Source organism: Propithecus coquereli, unplaced genomic scaffold, assembly GCF_000956105.1.
Source record: "Propithecus coquereli isolate 6110/MARCELLA unplaced genomic scaffold, Pcoq_1.0 Scaffold63, whole genome shotgun sequence".
Taxonomy (NCBI): domain Eukaryota; kingdom Metazoa; phylum Chordata; class Mammalia; order Primates; family Indriidae; genus Propithecus; species Propithecus coquereli.
In genome coordinates this window covers 2,621,619-2,644,925 of record NW_012152285.1, presented here as the reverse complement: position 1 = coordinate 2,644,925, position 23,307 = coordinate 2,621,619, and the positions used below count along the sequence as shown (strand labels likewise).

Here is a 23,307-nt window from a genome sequence, read left to right as displayed (position 1 = left end):
TTGAAAAGTTCACACTACCCAGAGCAGAGCAATCTAGATTCAATACAATCACTATCAAAATTCCAATGACATTTTTCACAGACATAGAAAAAAAAAAAACCTCTAAAATTTGTATGGAACCAGGAAAGACCCTAACCAAAGCAATCTAAATACAAAGAACTAGGCTGGAGGCACCACACTACTGGATTTTAAAATATATTACAAAGCTATAGTAATCAAAACAATATAGTACTGGCATAAAAATGGACATATAGACCAATGGAATAGAATAGTGTCCAGAAGTATATCCATGCATTTATGGTCAATTGACCTTTAACAAAGGTGCCAAGAACATCCAATGGGGAAAGGACAGTCTCTTTAATAAGTGGTGTAGGGAAAACTGGATAAGCATATGCAGAAGAATGAAATGGGACCTTTATCTTACACCACACACAAAAGTCAACTCAAAATGGATTAAAGACTTAAACGTAAGACCTGAAACTGTAAAACCACTAGAAGAAAACATAAGGGAAAAGTTTCTTGACATAGGTCTGGGCAACAAGTTTTTGGATATGATCCTAAAAGCACAGGGAACAAAAGCAAAAATAAATAAATGGGATTGCATGAAACTAAAAAGCTTCTGCACAGCAAAGGAAACAATCAGCAGTGCAAGAGACAACCTAAAGAATGGGAGAAAATGTTTGTAAACTATATATCTGATAAGGAGTTAATATCCATACAAATGGCCAACAGGTATATAAAAAAATGCTCAGCATCACTAATCAGGGAAATATAAATATAAACTACAATGAGGTATCACCTCACACTTGGTAGAATGCCTATTATCAAAAAGATAGAAGATAACAATATTGGCAAGGATTTGGAGAAAAGGGAACACTTGTACACTGTTGGTGGGAATGTAAACTGGTACAGCCATGATGGAACACAATATGGAGGTTCCTCAAAAAATTAAAAATAGAATTACCATATGATCCAGCAATCACTCTACTGGGTATATAGCCAAAAAAAAAAAAAAATCAGTATGTCAAAGAGATATCTGCATTCCCATGTTCATTGCAGCGTTATTCACAATAGCCAAGATAAAGAACCAATATGGAATCAATCTAAGTGTTCAACAGAAAATGGATAAAGAAATTACCAGAATTTTGTGAGCCAATCGAAGTCACATTGGTGGCTTGAAATCAGCTACAGTGGGAATGTTAGTACCATGGAAATCAGCAAATGCTACAAATCAGGGCTCTTTTTTTTTTTTTATTTCAGCATATTATGGGGGTACAGATGTTTAGGTTACATATGTTGCTCTTACCCCCACCTCCCCCCCAAGTCCGAGTTTCAAATATGTCCATCCTTTGTGTGGTGCGCATTGTACTTTTTGTGTATGCAAATACCCGTCCCCTCCTCCCTCCTCCTCCTTCCCCTCTCCCCTCTCCCCCCTGCCCAACAGCCAATAGATGTTATTCTTATATGTCCATTTATAAAAATAGAGCCATTGACCAGTGGAACAGAACTGAGAACCCAGATATAAAACCGTCCTCATATAGCCACCTAATCTTTGACAAAGCAGGGCTTTTGTTTTTTCCCCCGGGAGCTGGCTGTGAAAGATTTACCAGCTCGTTCCTGATCTCTGGACTGTCCTTCCCAATTCTGATATAAGTAGCTCAGCTAATTCTAACATGCAGCTGGAGTTGAGAACCACTGCTCTAGCTTTTCCCTTCTCAGCCTGGGACCATCACAGACCACCCATGGGCCTGAATCGCCGTATAAGGCTAGGAGGAAGAGAAATGAGAGGAGGTATGGGAAGCAGTGATTTCCACAGACACCTCTGTGAAGGCTCTGGTGGAAGTTAGTATTACAGAGTGATTTGAGAACATAGGTTTTGAAGTAAGACAAGTTCAAATATCAGAAAAATGATTCTGGCTAGAAAACATCCTTTCTAAGCATCAATTTCCTTAGCTATGAAATTGGGATGATAAAAGTTGTAAAGACAAAAAAGATGATGCAGATAAAAGACTTACTTTATCACTTTTAAATGATGATTCAATGATACACTCTCAAAAAAAAAAAACCCAAATGTACTCTCCTTTTAATATTCTTTGTTTATTTTCTTGGACATATAGTTTTTTCAGAATATAAACTCTTTGAGTACAGTGGTTAGGTGCCATGTTTCTTAAGACTGTCCCATGTCATTTAGAGGAGAGCAGCATATGTTCTAGATGTCTAATAAGTGTTTACCAAGTGGTTCCCCAGGTGTTGCTATTTACATGCAGCGAAGATGAATATCCAGATCATCAGCTGATAGATTCAGCAGTGGATCACAGAATTTGGCTGAACAATGGAATCATCTGGAAAACTTAAAACACCTGTGCCCCGACTCTATATACCAGTGAAGCAGAATCTATTGATTAGAAGTTGATATGCACCAGTATTATTTGAAAACATCTCCAGGTAATTCTAATATGCAGCCCAGGATGGACAACCATTGATTTAGATCATGGGTTCTCAAATGTGTGGTCTGGGGAGCAGCTGCATCCTAGGAACTTGTTGTAAATGCAAATGATCTGGCTCCATGCCAAACCTAGTGAATCAGGTGCCAGCGTTTAGCAGTCTGTGTTTTAACAAGCTCTCCAAGTGATTCTGATTTTGCCTGAAGCTGAGAATCACTACTAGAACTTTTTTTTTTCAGAGCATCCTGAGAATGGCTTTATAGCCTCTGAGTTGGATGCAGCAATGTTGTCTCATACACAGCTTGACAGATATGAGATTTGTCAAGAGGGAGCTGCCACTGTTAGGAGAGGAGGTGAGGGGCTGGGAGCAGTTACATCACTGTGGACCACAGTTTTCTGTCTGCAAGTCTGGATCAATGAAGAAGGAAAACTTCTTGTGGTCCTTGCTCATCATCTTTCTTAAAAGATCTCATCATTCCTTCAAACCAGGCTCTCTAGAGGGATGGTAATTACTGAAATCCTTTGTTGTTGTTGAGGCTACAGAGGAGTAACAAATAGAGTGATCCAAGTGGGTAATAGGTTTTGAATTAGAAGTGAATGGTCTGTTTGGCTCCTACACCACTGGGCGTCCCCTCGTTAGTTTGCAGATGAGGACTAAAATCTAGCTGAGGGAAACCAGCCAAGGCCGAGTCCGACTCAAAGGGCTACAAGTGAGGGAGTTTGCCTTGGATCGTGGTGAATATGGGTAGGGTGTGGAGAGAGTGAGGCAGCCTCCCTATGCCGGATCCCAGACAGGGAGGAAAAGTTAGGAGTTTGTGTGGAAGCGTAACGAAATACTTGAGAATTTCTGAAGCCCAGCTTGCTCAGCCCTGTCTGGCCCAGTCAGCTCGACTTATGTAAAGACAGAAGCTCTTTCGGTGAGTCAATATGCCATTTTCTTTGAAGAGATGGGGAAGCTTTCGGGAGGTTCAGACTCTCTGGGAGTACTGATTATCCGAAAACTGCCTTTCACCCATTTTGTACCTTCTTTCACTGTCATCCTCCCCAACCCCCAAAATGATTTTACATAGCTGTTTTACAGATAATGATTCCCGCTTAAACTGAGGGAGGGAAGTGGCTTATTTGGGCTGGAAGAGTGGCAGCAGGTTTCTCAAGGAGGTGCTGGCTGAGCTGGGGTGAATGTCGTGAGAAGGGGAGGCAGGAGTGGTGGATGTTTCTAGGAAAGGATGAGCAATGGGAATAAAGGTGACACAAATGAACATGGTGGTTATGTAGGGCATTCAAAAGTCTGTTCTGGTAGAAAGAAGGGTGTTTACTGGGAAATAGAAGATAGCAAATATGGTCATAAAGAACTGGGGACATGAATAAAAGGCCTTGAATAACAGTCTCAGAGATTTAGTCCTTATCTCATATGCAGCAAGGAGGAGGTGACTATTTTTGAACTGGCGAGTGAATGACACTATTCAGCCTATTGATAGATGGAGATTGAATTCCTACTATTCGTAAGAACTTATTGAAAGGATGATAGGATATTCTGGAAACTTCAGTGTGGTGGTAATATTCAGCATGGGGTAGGCAGAGGGAGGGGTGCATCAAAGAAAGGGCAGAGCTGGGAGAATACTTAAGAGCCCTGGAAAAAATTGTCTAAGGTTTAGAATAGATGCACTTAGACTACAACGGTGACCCGAGAACAGGATGGATACAGGAGAATTTTCAGTGGCAGAATTATTGGTGTTGAAGAAGAAAGAAGAATTGAAGCATATAGCAAAATATTAAGTCCAAGCCACCGAGAGACTAGGTATGGCCCACGGGGAGTTTTAGGGAGTCTATCAGCCTGTGATTCAGAGGACTTGAGCACTGGGTAGTAAAGAATGAGGAGGTTGTGGATGAAAGACTCAACATTAAAAGTATCCACCTTTCTAATAGCATCAGCAATTTCTGGAGCTATCTCCTATTTTTTTTTCACTTTAAACTGCTTTCATTAAAATATTCTTTAAAAATTTTCTCTAAGCTAGAAGCTATCTCCCAATTTTGAAAATTTCTAAAGGGTTAATCCTACTATTGGGTTGTTTTGCTTTTAAGAATATGTACAAGGGCAACATAAAATTAGATTTTTTTTTTTTTTGGTGGTGGTTTTGTTTTCAATTCCGGTGGCGGTCCTATAATTTTCACGAGAAAAGTTAATTCCAATGTGTCTAGTCTGTCATTCTTGAAATCCTCTTATTTTAATAGTAATTCATTTTAATGCTTGACTCTGAGTTTTAGTGAATATTTTAGAAGGAACCGAGGACTTTAAAACAATTTTTCTGAAGTCGATCTACTGAGGTGGTGTCTTTTAAACTCAGGAATTAACGGTTATTGCCCAAACGGGACCTACCCGGTGGTTGTAGCACCTAACAAAGAAAGGTGCCTTTCTAAGGACAGTTTTTATTTCTCTTTTCTCAAACTATGCAGACATTATTAGACACTACGGAGTCATAATAAAAAGTATATCACTTAATTGTCATTGAGATAATGTATCATTTGAGGTTTGTTATTTCTACATTATAATGGATAATACGCCCTATTAAGCCTGATAAAATCTATACACAAAAATAACTATGATACATTTAATTTTAAGGCAACTCTTTGCTTTAAGTGTTCATCACTTAGGTTCTGGATTTCTCCAGTACATGTAAATTGGGTTCAATGCACAACATGAATATTTTTCAAAACCCAGTCTGTGAAAACTTTGGGGAACTGAGTCAACTGAGGTAGATGAGATCATCAAAGACAATAAAGCAACTCCTCCCCCACATTAAAAACAAAACCCCAAACACTTGTTTTCTTTGCTGAGTCAGGCAGGACAGAGCAGAGAGGTCTCATCTTTGAGGAGGGGGTGCTCACCTGGCAGCAGTTTCCTCCTGGCCATGGCGGCGGCCCGGTGGCTCTCATACTCCACAAAGGCAAAGCCCCGGTTTTTGGTTTTATCTGCAGCACTTGGGTAGACGATGACATCAACAACTCCTTCGGTGACCTTTTTCATCTCTGTTAAGATTTCTTCTCTCTTTTTGGTTTTTGGGATTCCCCCGACAAACAAACGGCAGTTATCCACACTGGCACAAACCCCTAAGAGACGCCCATTTCTGCAAAAAAAAGCAGGCATTTTGACTGATGAGCATCCTTGTGTGATTAAGGTTGAAGGCTGAGCTTGAAAATGTGTGGCCCTGGATCAGATACGGCCTGCAGATGTGGGATGTTTGTTCTTCATAATGTTTAAACTGTTTTTGGAGCATTGTGGCTACTTTGGAGAGATCATTAGATGTGTCCACATGGGCTCTACGTTTTCAAAAGAAAAAAATTATGTGAAGCTGAGCGGCATCTGCTCCCTTTAGACTATGTGTGGATTCACCAGTTGTCATCAACACTCACACTCCCTGATGCGTCCTAGTACTGAGGCCTCTATACCTGGCCCACGTTACCGTTGTCATCCCTGGCCAGGCACTTGAGTTTGCAACCCCTGATGTTCCCTTTCTTTTCCAGCCAAGGAGAAAAGCTGTTCTGATATGCTCTTTATGAAAAATAGCAAAAAATCTTGAACAGATTTTCACATATTATTTGGCCCACACAACGAGCCTGTGTGATGGGTAGAGCAAATGTATTTCCATTCTACAGATAACTTGAGACTCCAGGAACAACTTCTTATAGATTTTTAAGAGAGGAAACTGACCGCTGGGATCTCAGTCCGTGTTCCTTCCACTGTACAGAGTTGGTTATTAGCAAGTTGAAATTATATCTTCATTGGCAGCCATAGATTGATTAAACTAGTCTGGAGGACATTTGGCAAAATGTATCAAAAGTCTGAAGTGTACATCACCTTTGACCAAATAATGCCCTTTCTGGGAAACTGTCCCTGGGAAATAAAGATAAGCACCAAGATTTATGATTAAAGATATTCATTGATGCTATTGGGCCCATAAACTGAAAATGAGCAAAATATCTCACAATAAAGAACTGGTTTAATTCATTTCAACTAAGACATTTTTGGCTTTGGTGAGACTGGACATTTCCTCATCGTATACCATAGTATGTTTATCAACCCTGCTTCTTGCTCATTAAATCCCAATAGCAACACATCAGGTCATCCAAAAATGCTTCTGTACCTTTCTAAACATCCCTTAAGATGGAAATTACTGTTCTTGGCTGAAAATCACCGGTAAACCAAAGATGGACATTCATACCATAAAATGCTCTGCAGTTATTAAAAATAGTCATGGAGAAGAATATCAGTTTTAAAAAACAGTTTATAGTTCATGGGATAGTAAACAGTTCATTTTTAACCCATACTGGGTTAAAAAGCTATAAAGTAAGTATATAAGAAGGCCATTTTGATTAAAAATGTATAGAAAGTCTGGAAAGACAATGAAATGTCAACATAGTGGTTATCTTTCAGCAATGGGGTTATGGAGGAATGGTCTTTTATTTTTTCTGCTTTTTGTTGTTCTCCACATGTTACAGATTAGGCTTATGACTTTTATAATAACACAAAGTGACTGAAAATGGGTAAGGTATCCTTAACAGAAACCAGTCATGTGTCATGAATAAAAGCTCTCTGCCAGGTGAGTGGGAGATTGGTCTGATTCTCTTGGAACTAGTGGCTCTTGGTTATGTGGCAGGTGTTCTAAACAGAATGAGTCACCGTGCTAGTTGTCTCCTAGGCTTTGCTGAAGAACCAAGGACCATGTATCAGCTCCGTGGCAGATCTATGTCAGTCTAGCAAGCATTAGCTCAAGAATGTGTTTTTTGGCAGGGGGAGGGCCCAAAGGGTTGACAAAATGACCTTATAATTTTTTTTTTTAATTTAAACACTAAAACCCTCTCTTCCAAGATATTGTTTATTTAGAAATTATATTATTTTTGATAGTTAGGGGGCTGGTCATGTATCAGCTGCCAGCAGGGGGAGCCTGGCATTCCACATCCTGTTTTTAAATGTGTGTGGTTTGTCAGGCACCTTTCCTAGAATTGCTTGGAAACGAGCCATCTCTCAAAAGCTGAGGGCACAGCTTTAATGTCTCTAGAAGCCAGGCATTTAGATGACGTTCAGTGAATATTTGATGATAAGGAGGATGATATGACAATTGTGGATCTTTTCCGGATAGGAGCTTTATTTATGCCCTGAGAAATGGTAGCTAAAAGCAAATTGCAGGTTATTCTCTTCTCCACAGGAAAGATTCCCCCTCTGGCAGGACTGACCCAAGGCAGGGTGGAAATAGGCGAGGTGGACTCTGGGTCTCTATTCTGCTATGTCACATTCCATTTATCCTACCCCCTAATTTTTAAAGTAGCTCTATGCCTTTACCTTGCTTCTGGCATCCAACCTGAGCTTTGCCTGGAATCTTGGCCACTAATGTTCTCTTTCTAAATTCTTTGTCATATTTCACCTCCTTCTCTTCTCCCCTCTCCCATCACCTTCACCATAGCCATCAGCAAACATCTACAGAGCACCTGTTATATGTCAGGCCCTGATATTTATGTGCATTATCTCATTTATTTTTCATAACACCCCATGAGTAGCTATATTTTTATCTCTATTTTACAGATGAAGACACTGAAATTCATGAAGGATACTGTTAATTATCAGTGACTGGTGGATTGGTTGTATTTATTATTCATATCCTGTCTGCTGTCAAAAAGCATTGACAGGCCCCAGTGGGTAACAATGTGTTGAGTAGATACAACAAATCCTATTGGTACCCTGCATAGCCAATTCCATGGCCATCTCAACTCCAAAGCCTTCTGGGAATAACCCTTACTATTAGAATGTCCACATTCCATGAAAGACCAAGGAATGGGGAATCTTCCAATCCCTGAAATCATATGACTGTAATATTAAAAAGATACATTAACATAAAGCTTTTTGTAGCCCATTCAGAGTACTTTAGAGCATATTATTTCATATGGTGGATGCTCACAACATCTCTGATCTGGTGCCAGTGATGAAAGTGATACTCGAAGAGGTTAAAGGATTTGTCCAAAGGAACCTGAGCTGGACCTCAGGTCTCCTGATTCCTACTACAAACACTTCTCCACATATCACACAAAGTTCTTTTGGGTCCATGGAGGCATGGTGGGAAGGGAGTGTCCTTATATTTTTCTCTAAGACTGTGTTCCAGAATCCAACCTTGTCAATGAATGAGTGGGCTAAACTACTAGTCATCAAATCCAATTGATCTTCCTGTGACAAAGGAGTTTAAGAAAAATGACCCAGTAGTTGATTGATTTGCACAGCTATAAGGATAATATATGACTTACTTTGGGCCTATAGAAAGTGGGAGGAAAATAACAGTGGGAATTCTTTCTACATTTATCAGATTTAAGATCCCATCACTTTTAAGGTGCACCTCTATTTCAGAAAGGAACTAGATGTCAAAAACTACATCTAGAATTGATGAACTGTGCTATAGTATATAATAATTCTATCATTTGTTGACTTATTACTGCATTCCAAACATGGGGTTAAGCATTTAAAAATCTTTATAGTATCCCCACAATAAAACCTATGAAATGGATATTATCCCCATTTTATAGATGAGAAAATGGAGGCTCAGAGAGGTTAAGTTATTTGCTGGCACTCAAGTGAAGCCTGGCTGATCCTAAGGCTATTGCTTTTTAGCTGTGACATTAATCTTCCTGCCACGTGGCTCAGAGCTTCTCCTAAGAAAGGATTTGTGACAGTTTTCTCACCATATGAAGGTTTTAGAACTCAGACAATTTAATAAAGTTAGCCCTATTTCCAGTTTACTTATCTTTTTTTTAGAGAGAAAGTCACGTTCTGTCACCCAGGCTGTAGTGCATGGCATGATCATAGCTCACTGTAACCTTGAACTCCTGGGCTCAGATGATTCTCTCTCCTAAGCTTCTTGAATAGCTGGGACTACAGGCACACACCACCATGCCTGGCTAATTCTTTAAAAATTTTTTTTTTTGTAGAGTTGAGATCTTGCTATATTGCCAGGCTGGTCTCAACTTCCTGGCTTCAAGTGACCCTCCCGCCTTGGCCTCCCAAAGTGCTGGGGTTACAGGTGTGAGCCACTGCACCCACCCCTATTTCCAGTTTGTAAAAAACCAGTTATTGGTTGCACAGTGTCAGTTATGTCCTAGAACCCTCCTCTGGTCCTGTTGTTTTAAGTGTCATCTATATTTTGCTGACCCCTAAGTTTATATTCCAACTGTGACCTCTCTTCTGCCTCCACTGTCATGCAGACAGTCACCGCCTCAGCAGCTCCCCTGGGATATCCAATATGCATGTCAAGTGTAGTGCACCCCAAACAGAGCTGTTCATGTGTTTCCTGTTCTTCCTCTAGTCTTTTCCATATCAGTGGCATTACCATATCCACAGATACTTGGACCCAAATCCTAGGTTTCCTCCCTGAATTCTGAATTCTCTCACACTTTTAAATCCAACATCTAGCGGGTCTTGCCTTTTCAACCTTCAAAATATATCCTAGATCTGACCCTTTTTTAACTACCTTCACCACTAAGTCCCTTGTCCAACCACCATCACCTCTTATCTAGATCTAGACCACTCTGCAGCCTTCTACCAGGCTCTCCTTCTTCAGTCCTCACCCTGCTATGGTCCATTCTCCACCCAACAGCCAGAGTCATGTTTTAAAAACAGCAAATCTAATAAAACCTCTCCTACAATTTCCCCTTTTTATTGGAATAAAATTCAAATTCTTTAACTCAGAGTACAAGGCTCTCCAACTGTGTTGTTTTCAATCCTCCTCTCTCTCATGGGCTTTCTTTCCCTCGAACACATCCAGCTTGTTCTTATTGAGGGAACTTTGCACGTGGTGTTCTCTCTTTTCTGGAAATAATCTTCCCCAGGCCTGACTGTCAGGGCTGGCTCTTTCGTTCAAGTCTCAGATCAAATTTCACTTTCCCAGAGGGTATTTTCTGAAATACACCAAGTTAGGGTAGTCACTTCCTCACACAACTTTATGCCATCTTTGTGTTAATTTTTTCATGCTATTTTAAATAAAATATATTTGTTTATTATGAGGACAGGGAATTGTACCTTGATAAATTTCCAATATTTTGAACACTACCCAGCACATATTTATGAAGTAGATAAGTTAATGAATTTTGTTTCTTTGAACATTTCACAGAACTTAGTTTGGCACCTTATATAGTATTGATATTAAATATTTAATCAAGTTTATTTTTACTAAGAAAAAGAATGAACCTATTTTATTTCTGGTTTGGCTATTTTTTATGTATACTATTTAGATAAACTGGAAAGAAAAACAGATACAGGTGCATTTTTTGATTCACTTAGAAGAGGTAGATCTTACCTAATTTCATAATTGTTAAGTTGCTTGATTGCATTCTTGGCTTCCAGTTTATTTGAGAATGTTACAAATGCATATCCTCTATTGTTGCCATTAAAATCCATCATCATTCTCATTTCGTAAATTTTACCGATCTGTAAGTAATAGAAACAGAAAATTCATATTTGTACTTCTAAATGAACATGCACATACGCACGCACACACATACACACAATGTTTTCTGAAGTGTGCCTCCTGCCAGCACGATTTGGCATTTGCGTCCCATGTGGAATGATTTGCATACTTTCATGCTGGGTTCAGATCAGTTATTTGACTCATGGGAAAAATCAAGTTAAATAAAGAAAATCTGTAAAAGTGACATTTCAACTTGAGTTAACAGAATGTTTTTGACATAGTAAATGACCTTTCATCACAAAATTATCTAGAGATTTATGCCATGTCTCAGGGACCCGAAAACACATTTGTCATTGTAAGTACAAGTTTTTGATAGATTTGTCTATGCCCTCTCCCTTGGCCTCTGAAGTCCCCATAGTTTGATCTCTACTTGGTGCCACTCTATCACTGATGTTTGAAAGAAAAACCAAGAATTCTCATTTGGAACATTGCTAAACTGACTTCTTAGCTCTCTTTTTCCCCTGCCATGACCTCAAAATGAACACAGATGTGTTTCAGAGGATGATCTGGGGAGCCTTGTCGTTTTCTCTACCTGAAGGCCGAAGGTCAATGCTAGTCTTAGTACAACTGACACAGGGCCAGGACCTCCACAGTAGAGAGCACTCACTCTTATCCCCCTGACTACAGTGACTCTGCGTGCCCACATAGTACTCCTGCCGCCACCCTACTATTACTATTGCTGGCTGCTGTAGAAGGATTGCCCAAATCGACACCATGGGCATGTCTGGGGAGCAGTGTCATTAAGCATATGCCATTACCTTAGTGGCTGGTTGCTCCTCAGCTCAGCCCCACCTCACCCCAAGATGTTCAGTGATGGATACCTATTTCTTCTGGGCTCATTAGGAAAGAGTTTGAACATGTTTGCATCTGTGTTTCAGGTGTTTCTTGATGCTCAATTTTATTTTCAGTATATAAGATTCTTATAGAAGTCCTCATAATTTGTCCACGTGCCAGGTAGCATTATATGTATAAAATCATATAATGCAAAGGCTAAGTCATAGATACATACACATAATTGATTTTGGCATTTAGGAAAGAACTAAATTCTTATATTTACTAAATTTTTCAGGAATGTGCTTGTTTCTAAAAGCCACTTGGTAAATTATTGAAAATTTTAATTTTGTATTCTCCCTTTAATTTGGATTTGGTAAAAAAACAAAAAACAAAACACCTCGATTTGAATTAAAACTGAAGGAATTTATTCTTTAGTAAGTATATAATGACATTGAGAAGCCATATTCTTAATCTTATTGATGCATTAAGGTAGAAAAGAAATTCAGGCTTGCAGAAGAAAATTTCATTCCAGATTGAGATATATAGGCACATGTTTGAGCCATGACAAACATACAGATTCTTTTAATATGGCAATTTTGTACTTTATAAAACCATATTAAAATGTGAAGTTGGAGCAATAACTAATTTTAGGCAAGTTTTTGTAGAGTGATTGTGGGTAGACAGACACACTGAGTTTGCAGTAAGATGGCTGGCTGCCAGTGGAGAGATTGAGGAACGAGGTGTAGATTTTAAAGTCATTAGCGATTGTAGTTCAGACTGTCACAGGAAAAAGAGCTGGGTCAAGGCAGTGATAATTAAGGGACAATCAGTAACAGCTAGGAAGGTTTTAACTTTGTCCATGATTGAGGAATGGCAATTGGAAGAGAAATCATCACTGACCAAGAAGAGTGAGAGTACAGTGAAGAGAATAGTATTTTTCCCTTGGAAGATAAGAAAAACTAAATGTTAAATTTGGACTCACTTTTTCACATAATGGTATAAGTTCGTCCTCAAAAAGGTCTCGGGGAAGTTTTCCAATAAAAATTTCACAGCCCCTTTCTGGGGGTGCAGCATCCCAACCAGGTGGAGGGCCGCCATATTTTCTTTGTCCATTTTCCTGCAAATCCAGGGCAGGTATGAGAAAGAGAAGAAAATGATAAAATCAGTTTCTCTTTATTTTTCAAAATTATTTCATGATGAACATATTTATCATTGACAGATAATAATAGCTGGCTGGTTAGAGGAGAAAAAGTAAAGTCTGTTTTATGTGGATTATAATACCATGCTCTGTGTGTGTGTCAGTAACTTGCTTAAGATAGGCTTTGTTAAAATTTGTATAGTGCTGGGCAAATATAAGGGGTTATTATTTTTTTAAATTTTACTTTATTGTGGTAATAAAAGTTAGGAGATCTACCTTCTTAACAAATCAAGCAGCTATTTTTTTTGTTGTTGTCATATAAACTCACCAAAGCCTGATCATCAAAGGATCTGACTACAATTTAAATCTGGACCTCTGATTTCCTGTTGAGGGCTGTGCAGCGTGGTGAGAAGTGTCTTGGAGCCAGACTACTTGGCTCTATTGCTCCCTAGCTGTGGGACCTGGGGCAAATGACTTCTCAGAACTTCAGTTTTCTCATATACAAAGTGGGAATAATATCAACTTTTGATTATAGGAGACATATCAAATATGCAAGGCTTTTGGCATGTGCTATATCTTCAATAGTTATTAATTCCCTTCTTGCCTTCCTGGATTTTGGTTGTTTCATATGCCAAGCAAGGCAATGTGACCCCTAAATAAGAACATATGAAGATTAACATTTGGAGGAGTGAACTGGCTAATTTGCGGGCTAGCTGGAGAGGGACTTAAATCTATTTCCAAAGCTGACAAGACAGTGAAAAGAGTTTACTGATGCTGAATCTTTATGTGGGGAATAATTATGTTCTCAGTCCAAATAAAATTAACTTCTGTTTTTTTTTTTTCCTTTGTCCTAACAAATGACCTTTTCAGGAAGGAGTAGCATTATTGTTTCTTTGCAGTGCTAACTATTTTAGTATTTCTACGGATAAAACCTAAAAATAACTTCAGGGGCTCCAAAGTGAAGTATGGGCCTAGTACACCACTATTGATCTGAAATAGTTCATTTGTTGGGGAAAAGTAGACAAATTACTTTTTGCTTAGACACAGTCAGTTCTTTGTCATTACATTTCATTAGGATTTTTAGAGAGAACAATGGACCAAGTGTCAGTATTAACTACTAATTTCTATAACTAATATTTTAAGTTTTATGCTATAAAATGATACATGTTGTTGGAAAAAGTGAAATATAAAGTAAAAAGAAAAATTCCTCAATGTATCACCCTACTATCCTTAGATGTAGTTACTGTTAAGTGTGTCTGCCTTTCCAAATATTTTTCTATGTGTATTTTAAAAAGATATGTTGTTTAAAGACACTTTTGCGTGACAGTTGTTTGCTATTTAAAATCAAAGAAAAGCAGCTTGTAGTATCCCTGTTAAATAGTTGTATATGTCAATTTGAGTCTTAATTATTTTATAAATGTTAGCACAAAGGCTCCTTGCATCACAGTATGTAATTGATGTCTGTGGTCATGATCACTTTTTTTATTCTTAATAATTCATATCATGTTTCTTTAAACAATAATATAATAAAACAGGTGTATATGAGTCTTCTACCTTGCCTGGATTACTTTTTTGCTTCAAACAACAGTATTTTTAATCTTACTGATTATGTAAATTTTTGCCTATAGAGTTCTCAAGTATTTTTTTCTTTCTCTAATATTCTCGCAGGATTGTCCAGTAACAAAACTTCGGTATTACTGAGAAATCTGAGAAATGAAATGTTTTATGTTTATAGAAAAAAAAAACCCAAAAAACTCTTAAGAATTCAGCGGTCTGTACCTCAGTCAAGAATTTCCTAAAAAATGTAAAATTGATATTTTCAGAGATATTAAATGTTTTATTATAACAAATACTTATAGCACTTACTACATGTCAGATACTGTTTTAATTCTTACAACAACATCATGGGTTAAGGACTGTTGTTATCCCATTTTACAGAAGATACCGAGGCCCAGGGAGATTAAGTAACTTGCTAAGGTCATGTGGTTGGGAAGTGAAGAAGCAAGGATTTGAACCAAGGCAATAAGGCTTCAGAGTTCATCAGCTTAATCTCTACATTTTGTTGCTTTGACATATGAAATCCTGGTCACTTACAACAGACACATACATTAAAATACTCCTTATTTATGAATAAATGTATTATGCCGTTAAGTGGCAAACTCCCTAATGCATTTAGAACCTTTTTGAATTACCAATCATTTTATTACACAAACTATTTGGAAGAACATGTCTCACATCTATTGCTTTCTGAGAGGTATATTACTACAGGTTGAGCATCCCTAATTCAAAAATCCAAAATGCTCCAGAATTTGAAATTTGAGCACTGCCATGACACCACAAGTGGCAAATTTCACACCTGACCTCATGTGATGGGTGCACAAAATTATCAAAACTATTCTATAAAATTACCTTCAGGCTATGTGTATAAGGTATATATGAAACATAAATGAGTTTCATGTTTTGGGTCTCATTCCTAAGTTGTCTTACATATGTATGAAGATATTTCCAAATCTGAAAAAATCTAAAATCCAAAACACTTCTGGTCCCAAGAATTTCACATAAAAGATACTCAACCTGTATATATTGCCAAACTACCATCCTGCTCTCTAGACCAACTCTCTCCAACTGGGTGATGATGACTCCTCTGAGCCCATTTCTGTAAATCTTTGATGTCTATAAGATTGAACAGATTATTGGAATAAATTTAGTATAAATTTTGTAGCATTTTTATCCTTCAGATTCAAACTTTCTTACCGTAATAGTAAAGTTGCTATTCCAGAATTTCTGATTTGACAAGATTTATCCGATAAGAAAATAAATAGGCAACCAGCAGATAGACATTTTTTTATTTTCTCTTCAACTTTCTTGATTGCCATAATTGTTAAAAATGTCACCTAACTACTTTGCACATATCATGTGTATTAGGAATATTCATCTGCTTATGATCTGAAATGATTGGGCAGGAAAGCTTATTGTCTTTCTGTGATTTCTAAAAATACTTGAAAAAAATTCCCCAAGAATATTTTTCTGGGGACTGCTTGGAGTCTGAGTGGTTCGGAGATGCCCTGAAGTTCACACAGTAGGGGAGATTTGCTCTGCGAACCACCCACCGGGCTTGGAATGCAGCGGTGGTGGAAGTCCAGACCAATTTAAGACAGGCCCTGGGCGTTAGTCAGGGGGTTAGAATAGCTGTCCGTTACTCAGAAAGGACAGTCGGGCTCTAGTTTGCTGGTATTTCAGGCACTATTTTTGTAGTTGAGGAGTTTAAAATAGATAAAGCCTAGTTATAACTGCTTTTTTCCCTTCTGGCTAATGTCCTCATGGGATGCATTCTCCCCGGCAGCACAAATGTATTAATAGTTCACAGTAAAAGAATATAGATTTTAGTTTGTCATAAGAGAATGTTCATTAAACTCTGTGAACCTTTATTTTTCCAATCAAAGACTTGGAAAACTATTATCTCTTTGTAGTCACATATAAATAGGTGGAAAACCTTCAACTATGTAAATTAAAAATCGCGGATACAATTCTAATGCAGTGGCTTTAATGTAAATATTGGATGCTGAGTCTATCCAGTAACTCTAGGGTATTTGTAAATTCCTGTTACAGATATTTCAAGTTCCTCGTGGCAGAACCATAGAACCTTTAAGAGATTGTGTCTACCCTCTTGACCTTGGATAAAAACCATACCACCTTCTTCCATAAATCATTCTAAGCAATAAGTCTTAGCATGGAGGTTGAACGAACTGAGTTCATTTTGGCCACTGAGCATCTGAACCTATTACACATCTGGGGAATCTGGGCAAAAGTGCCTTCTACAGGACTGAACAATGTCAGATACTTGCTTTGCCAGCTTTCCTTGCAGCTGGGACAGTCATGGTTATAGTAAAATAAAATTGAGCTCTGATACAGACATCACAAAGGTGCAAACTTTAATGTTGACAGCCCGTGATGATAGATAGATTTTCTTAAAATGACAAATACGTGAGGTAGTTTGGGGTTTTGAATCTGATTCTCCAGATCCAAAGTTTCTGTGAATGAACACCCCTTATACACTTTTAATAAACTTTTTTCTGCTAATAATATTATTATTAGCAGAAAAGAGTTTTAGCTTCTGTTATTTGCACTTAATGGCAGCAAAAGCAGGTGACCTCAATTGAGTAAGGCACTATGCTAATATTTTACATGTATTAACTCATTTAATGTTCTCAACAAACTTATGAGAATGATACTGCTATTACCTTCATTTTATAGATGAGAAACCCAAGGCGTAGACTGTGTTCAAATTCATACAAGCAGTAAGCAACAGAGAAAAAATTTGGATCTTCAGTCTATGCTTGTTGTTATGACATTATTTATCTTTTGTTTTTATATTATCCCAATATACTCATTTTAGAGATGAGGAAACTGAGTTCAGATATATCATATGACTTGCCTAAAGGCACAGAAAACACTAGAATAAAGGACCTAGATTCCTGATTTGGTGAACTTTATGGCATATATAGCATTCAAAAGTTGTGATGATTTTTCTTCTCAGGCTTAATTCCTCTTGTTGTATGTTCTACCTGCTTTCTGGCTCAATTTCACCAATTGTAGAGACCAGATGGTTGTAGTTTTCCATAAAGGAGCTCATTCATAAAATGGAAGGACACTGATTAATCAACCTTCATTCAGTCTGTTTTTGCCCGAGTAGTAATTTCAATTTCGTTAACAGCTCTTTGGAAATTTTGTATTCTAAATTTGTAATCATCTTTGTGGTTCTCTTTGGTTTTTTGTTTTTTTCCCCTCTCCAAGAGGGAAGAAACTGTGTACTTTTCCTAAATAAACTGGTTTCAGGTGTTCTCCTATCCATTTTCCGATTGACTTGGGTTGTATTTATTCCTGCTCCTGTTCCCTCAGGTCCTGGCCAATCTCCCCAGGCTTGGTGGCATTTAGAGCCTTCACAAGTATACCAGTCACCAGGGCCATGGCCAGAACAGTGATTCTGTGCTCATAGTTCTTCTGGACAGTTCTAAGGGTTGATAGCAATGCACTGAGAATGAATGTATCTCTGGACTATGTCTATTGAAGTTCGTGAGTCTATACTGTATTTTCCCAATTATTGATCTGTGAGATTGAATAAAAATATTTATTAGACATTATTCTTATTACATTTCACATATACACCAGATCCCACACTGTGTGATAGAGTTTAAGGCAAGTCTAAGGGGACTTAAATAAGATGTGCCAGAAGGACTCTCTGAGATGTGATTTTTAATTTTGATATTCTTACAAAATTTTTATTGCCTGAGGACAACAGACAATATTACAGGAAATATTAATTTTGTTAATTCATTGCTTAAAAGATAATGATCCATTTTGTGTAGTTCTCCTTCAAATCTTGTTAAGATCAGTGACTTCATGTTGGTAAAATCTATTTTTAGACTGGAAACTTTTAGAAAGCAGAATTTATTTAATATACTCTGGAGGTTAGCATTATCCTTCTTAGCTATTCTCTACAATTCTTGCAAGGCATATGCAATATGAATGCCAAATATTATTCTCCTAAGATAGAGTAAAACAATTATGATATAAAGACTAAATGAGTTGTTGAAATTTGTGGAAATGTAGAATTAGAGTTAGAAACAAAGAGAGGAAAACCGAGGGCATGAACATAATACTCAAATATTAATTTAGCTTTATCATACAACCTAGTGCTTCTCACAATGATAATAGGAAGTTTATAGACCAGTGTTTCTTATTTCAGTAATTGTGCATTTAGTTTAAAGTATGCTAGAAAAAATATAATTATCACATAAAACCTGTGGGTTTTCACTTATGTAAGTGAGAAAAAGTTTACTTTTAAAATAAACAAGTAGAAATAGTTGATTTTATGAATTCTAAATAAATAATATTATTGGTGTCATATGTCTATGGAAAAAATCATGAAGAAAGATGCAAATGGCTTTTGGCTCTTGAAAATTTGTTCATTTTCCACAAAGCCCTCACATTTGATTTTTTAAAAATGTATGATATAATTCTTCTGTGGAAACAACTATTAGCAAATTATGAATCATGTTTCACTTTGGAAGGCTTCCTATTGAAGGTCTATTTCTTGGGAAAATAGTCCTAACTTTTACTAGTTATCTTATGGAAGCAGAAGCAATTTGTTATCAAATTTATGCATTTAATAACATTGTTTAATAATTTCCCTTTACCTTTGAAGATTATGTGTTGCAAACTACCCCTTAGAAATTCACTATCTCAATATTTGAAGCATTCAAAGGCAAACAGGCTTTTAAAAATGTGTTTTGTAAAGCTTTCCATAAAGTAAGTTTTTGGCCACTCATAAGAATATTAAATTCAAGAACAGATAAAATTAGAAATCAGAAAACATTTTTTTGAGTGTGTGTTTTTCTATATAAGAGAGCAAATAAAATGCCAACTCATTTCTAAGACTTTCTGTTTACATTTTACAGCAAAGTTCACATAATGACGGACTGTTAAGCATGTATTTCCTTTTTGTTGAGGCCAAGAATTGCTGCATTCATGTTCACTTCTTGCTCTGGACACGTGTCTTGACACATTGCTTCAATTTACAGGAACCTCTAAGTTCCAGCCAAGAAATAACTGGGTGAAAGCTTTAGGTGATTCCATAATCCATTTTGGGCTTTTATCCTTTCAGAATGTGTAGTTTATTCAAAAGGCCTATCTAACTTTTTATTTACTTATAGATACAATTTGCCTTTTTGAATTAACTAATATTGTAGCAGCTAGAGACCTGGTTAAGTTATGCAGAACTTCCCGTGTGCAGATAAAGACATGTTAAAGAACATGTGGTTTGGGTAATAGCTCTCCTATCTTTTCCCAGTTCAATATATGCCAAGGTTAATCTCTTCTAATGCACTTGGATTTTGGCATGTAAAGAATTTTATACAATCATTATTCTCCTACCATACCCTCATGAATTTTAATTTCTGACAAGCTGAGGGACTTGGCAAGGCACTAAATCTTTTCTGACTTTAATTTCTTCATCTGTAAAGGAATGGGGTTGGCTAGGTGATTGTAGTAGTCCTGTGGAGGTGTTAGGATGCTTGCGAAAGGGAGGCTGACTTTGATGCTGTGTTTAAATGTGGAAAAATGTTCATACGGTGTTTTGTGAGTTAGTCAATAGGAGTCTTAAAGGGAATGTTGGAATTTTAAAAATCGGGATATCTCCAACTGCATATCCACTTGACACTTATTCTAATAATTACTTAATGACTTTCTTTGCATTAATTCATTTGTTACTTAAACTTATACAAAACACAAAATATATATTGCTCTTAGGACTGGAATATCAGTATCATTTCTGACAAATAGAAGGTAATTATTAAAACAATTACAAAAGAGGGAAATCATGATAAATAAACCAGGTAGACATTGTTGTCTACTAAAAGCTTTGAGCTCTAGTCCTGCTCTCCGGACTTAAAAAGATCAGCAGGTCCTAGAAAGGTGTTTAAGACATACTTCCAGTGACTAACTTTCCTCATCAGAAAGGCTGTAAGAGAATTGAAAATGGAATAATTCTCTCACTATGAGTTTCAATATCATTTAAATGCTGTGGCAATGTACCATTTCACATCATCTCAGTTCCCTGTTTAGCACCTCTGAAACAATGTTATAAAAGAATATGGCTGCTGAAGTCCTATATAAATTCGTGATTATACAGCTCTGTGATCTCACTAATTTCCTCTTTGCCTAGCTATGTTTGAAAGATTTTGTATTTCATAACGGTAAACTTTTAGGTTCTAAAGATGAAGAGTCACTTATTTTTGGTTGCCAATCAGTATTAACAACAGGGAGTACTTAAAAAAAAGATCGTGAAGTTGCCTGCTAACAGAGTCCAAAGTCCAAAAGACCTGTTCATGCTTTTGCATATTTGGGACATGAAGTTCACACCAATTTTTAAGCTGACAAAATAGAAACCCACTGTGCTTCTAGTTTTAAGAGTAAGTACCATAATGCATAGTTTGCAAATATTTAGAATCTTATGTTGAAGACCTCATGTATAGCTTACTCTCTATTAGGCTATTTGAGAAGAAATTCATTGCTATTTGAAAATAGCTTCTGGAACACATTTCTGTTTCCTGGGATGATGAAGCTCCCACAGATGTTGGGCACACACACCCTCATAACGGGATTCACAGAACTGCTCCTTCATTTGGAGTCTTTCACACCATGCTGTGGCATCTCTGGCTGGTAGATGCAGGGCTTCTTTTGTGCTTTAAAATAAATCTGGCCTGTGGGTGGCTGAGGTGATAAGCTTAGGGAAGCACGTGCCCATGATGATCTACTGGTCCCATCCTGTTTTCGTGCTTATTGCTACCTATTTAAAGAATTGGTATCCATGAACTTGGTGAATGACCTAAGTCCTTGGGTAGCAGGGATGTGAGCAGGTGGTGAAAACAGGCAATAGAAGGAAAAGCAGGACCCAGGAGCTATATTTTACCATGAAGTCAAATTCCTATTTCTGTCCCTAGAATTTTTGTGTAGTGGTTAGAAAAGAATGTCAACGGGATAGTGTTTTTCCATCCGCTTTTCTCTGAGCCAGTTTAGATGATGCCAATTAGTAAACTGGGGGCCCTAACTCTACTTGTTTTTATCATTTCTAGAAAAAATGTAAATTGAGAAATACCCAATTAAAATTACTAAAGCATGTTATCCGAAACCAGAGAGATGAGGAGTTAACTTAATTTGGGACACCCTTAGAACAGGAACTGTATTCTAATCAGACTTGTGTTGATCTAGCACCATCCTTGGTACCTTATGGCTTGTACATATTTGTTGGAGAATTGAACAAGTTAGAATCCAGACATATGGTTGCATTGAAACTCCATAAAAGAGTGTGCATAGAAAGCAAGAGTGAGGGGTGGGAATTAAAGACTCTGTTCCTGGTTTGAGGGAGATTGTTCTGAGGACACCAGGTTCATGGCTGATTAATAGAGGAAGGGAAGGATGAATCCCACTTACTTATATATCTGCTATAATCTTATTAGATCTTTGAAATTAAAACATATTAATATCTTCACTGCCCAAAGGTGTTCTGCATTTTACAAATATTTAAAGAGTACTGCCTGCATGGTCCTCTCTGTCATAGATTCTGATTTCCCCTTGGCTCCGTTCAAGGTGTTTGCTCTCATCCTGTAAGTCTCAGCTTCAGTGCCATCTTCCCCAAAGAAGGTCACCTGCCATTCTCTTTCATACATCCTGGTTTGTGACATTCCTGGCACTCACCGTGTTCTATAATTATTTTGCTTATTTCTTTACTTTCTTATTTTCTATCTTCCCTACGAGAATAATTTTCATGAAGGCAGAAACATGTCTCTCTGTGAAATCAACAAGTAAATGAATGAATGAGAGCTCGGTGCTTGAGTTGGCATGAATGGCTAAGACAAGGAGGGACGCGCCTGCTTCTTTTAAAGAAGCAACACTTTTCTATGTTATAGGGAATTTTCTTAAAATGGATTAGCTTCTAACATAGAGTACTAGATTAAGGCTTAGAGTTGGGATCAGCAAATCTTTTCTATAAAAAGGCCAAATAGTTGATATTTTAGGCTTCGGTTTTTCTTTAAAACCACCCTTTAACAATGTGAAAGCTGTTCATAGCCTGTAATCTCTACAAAAATAAGCTGTGCCACATTTGGCTCATGGGTCATGGTCTGCTGACCCTTGGTTTATAGTCATATAACTCTGGGGCTTATTTTCTAACTGCAAAATAAAAGGGTTGGACGATATCAATATTAAACAAATTTCAAATATATGAAGAATTAGAAAGAATAGCCTAATGAATTCAGGCACCTGTCATCCACATTCAATAATGAAGTTTCCTCCATGAAATTTTCCCAGTTTTTTTACTGCCAGTTGAATGATGCTTAGAAATTTTTTCAACTTTGAGATTTTTCCTTACAATAAAAATAATCCATATTTATACAGAATGCCTACAAAAGAAGAGCATCAAGCAACAAAAAATTACACTTAATTAGAGATTACACTTCATTATTCTCCAATATTCTTTATTGTGTGCAAATGATTTCTTAAAATATTATTTGGAAATTTATATGTAGCCTTCAGATTTTTAACTTCATGTTAAAATTTAGACACTTCTCCATGTCTTTGAAACTTCTTTGAAATTATAGTTTTATATTACCATATAATTTGGAAGTATAAGGATGATCATATTTTATTTGGCCATTAATATTTTTTTGGGTATTAAGGATATGTTTAATTTTTAACAAATTATAAATTCCACTATGATAAACATCCTGTGTCTAAATATTAGTACTTATTCCTAGGTCAAAGAGTATGGCCAGTTTTAAGGATCTGTACAGAAAATCCACAGCTGTTTTGCTCATTTGAGGTTGTCTTATGTCATCATTTTTAATTTTAGATACATTCATTTGCATCCTGTCCACTTTATCTGCACTTT

At 37.1% G+C, this 23,307-nt stretch overlaps 1 protein-coding gene across 2 annotated transcripts in view; it reads right to left on the bottom strand.

Annotated features, from left to right (window-relative positions):
- Positions 1-23,307, bottom strand: part of A1CF (APOBEC1 complementation factor) — an 83,221-nt gene that overhangs the window by 20,839 nt on the left and 39,075 nt on the right. For both annotated transcript variants that reach the window (XM_012659761.1, XM_012659763.1), the window contains exons 3-5: positions 12,705-12,839; positions 10,778-10,908; positions 5,331-5,569 (exon numbers count right to left, since the gene is read on the bottom strand). In XM_012659761.1, the coding sequence (XP_012515215.1) occupies positions 5,331-5,569; positions 10,778-10,908; positions 12,705-12,839 (505 nt within the window). The remainder of the gene's footprint in view (positions 1-5,330; positions 5,570-10,777; positions 10,909-12,704; positions 12,840-23,307) is intronic.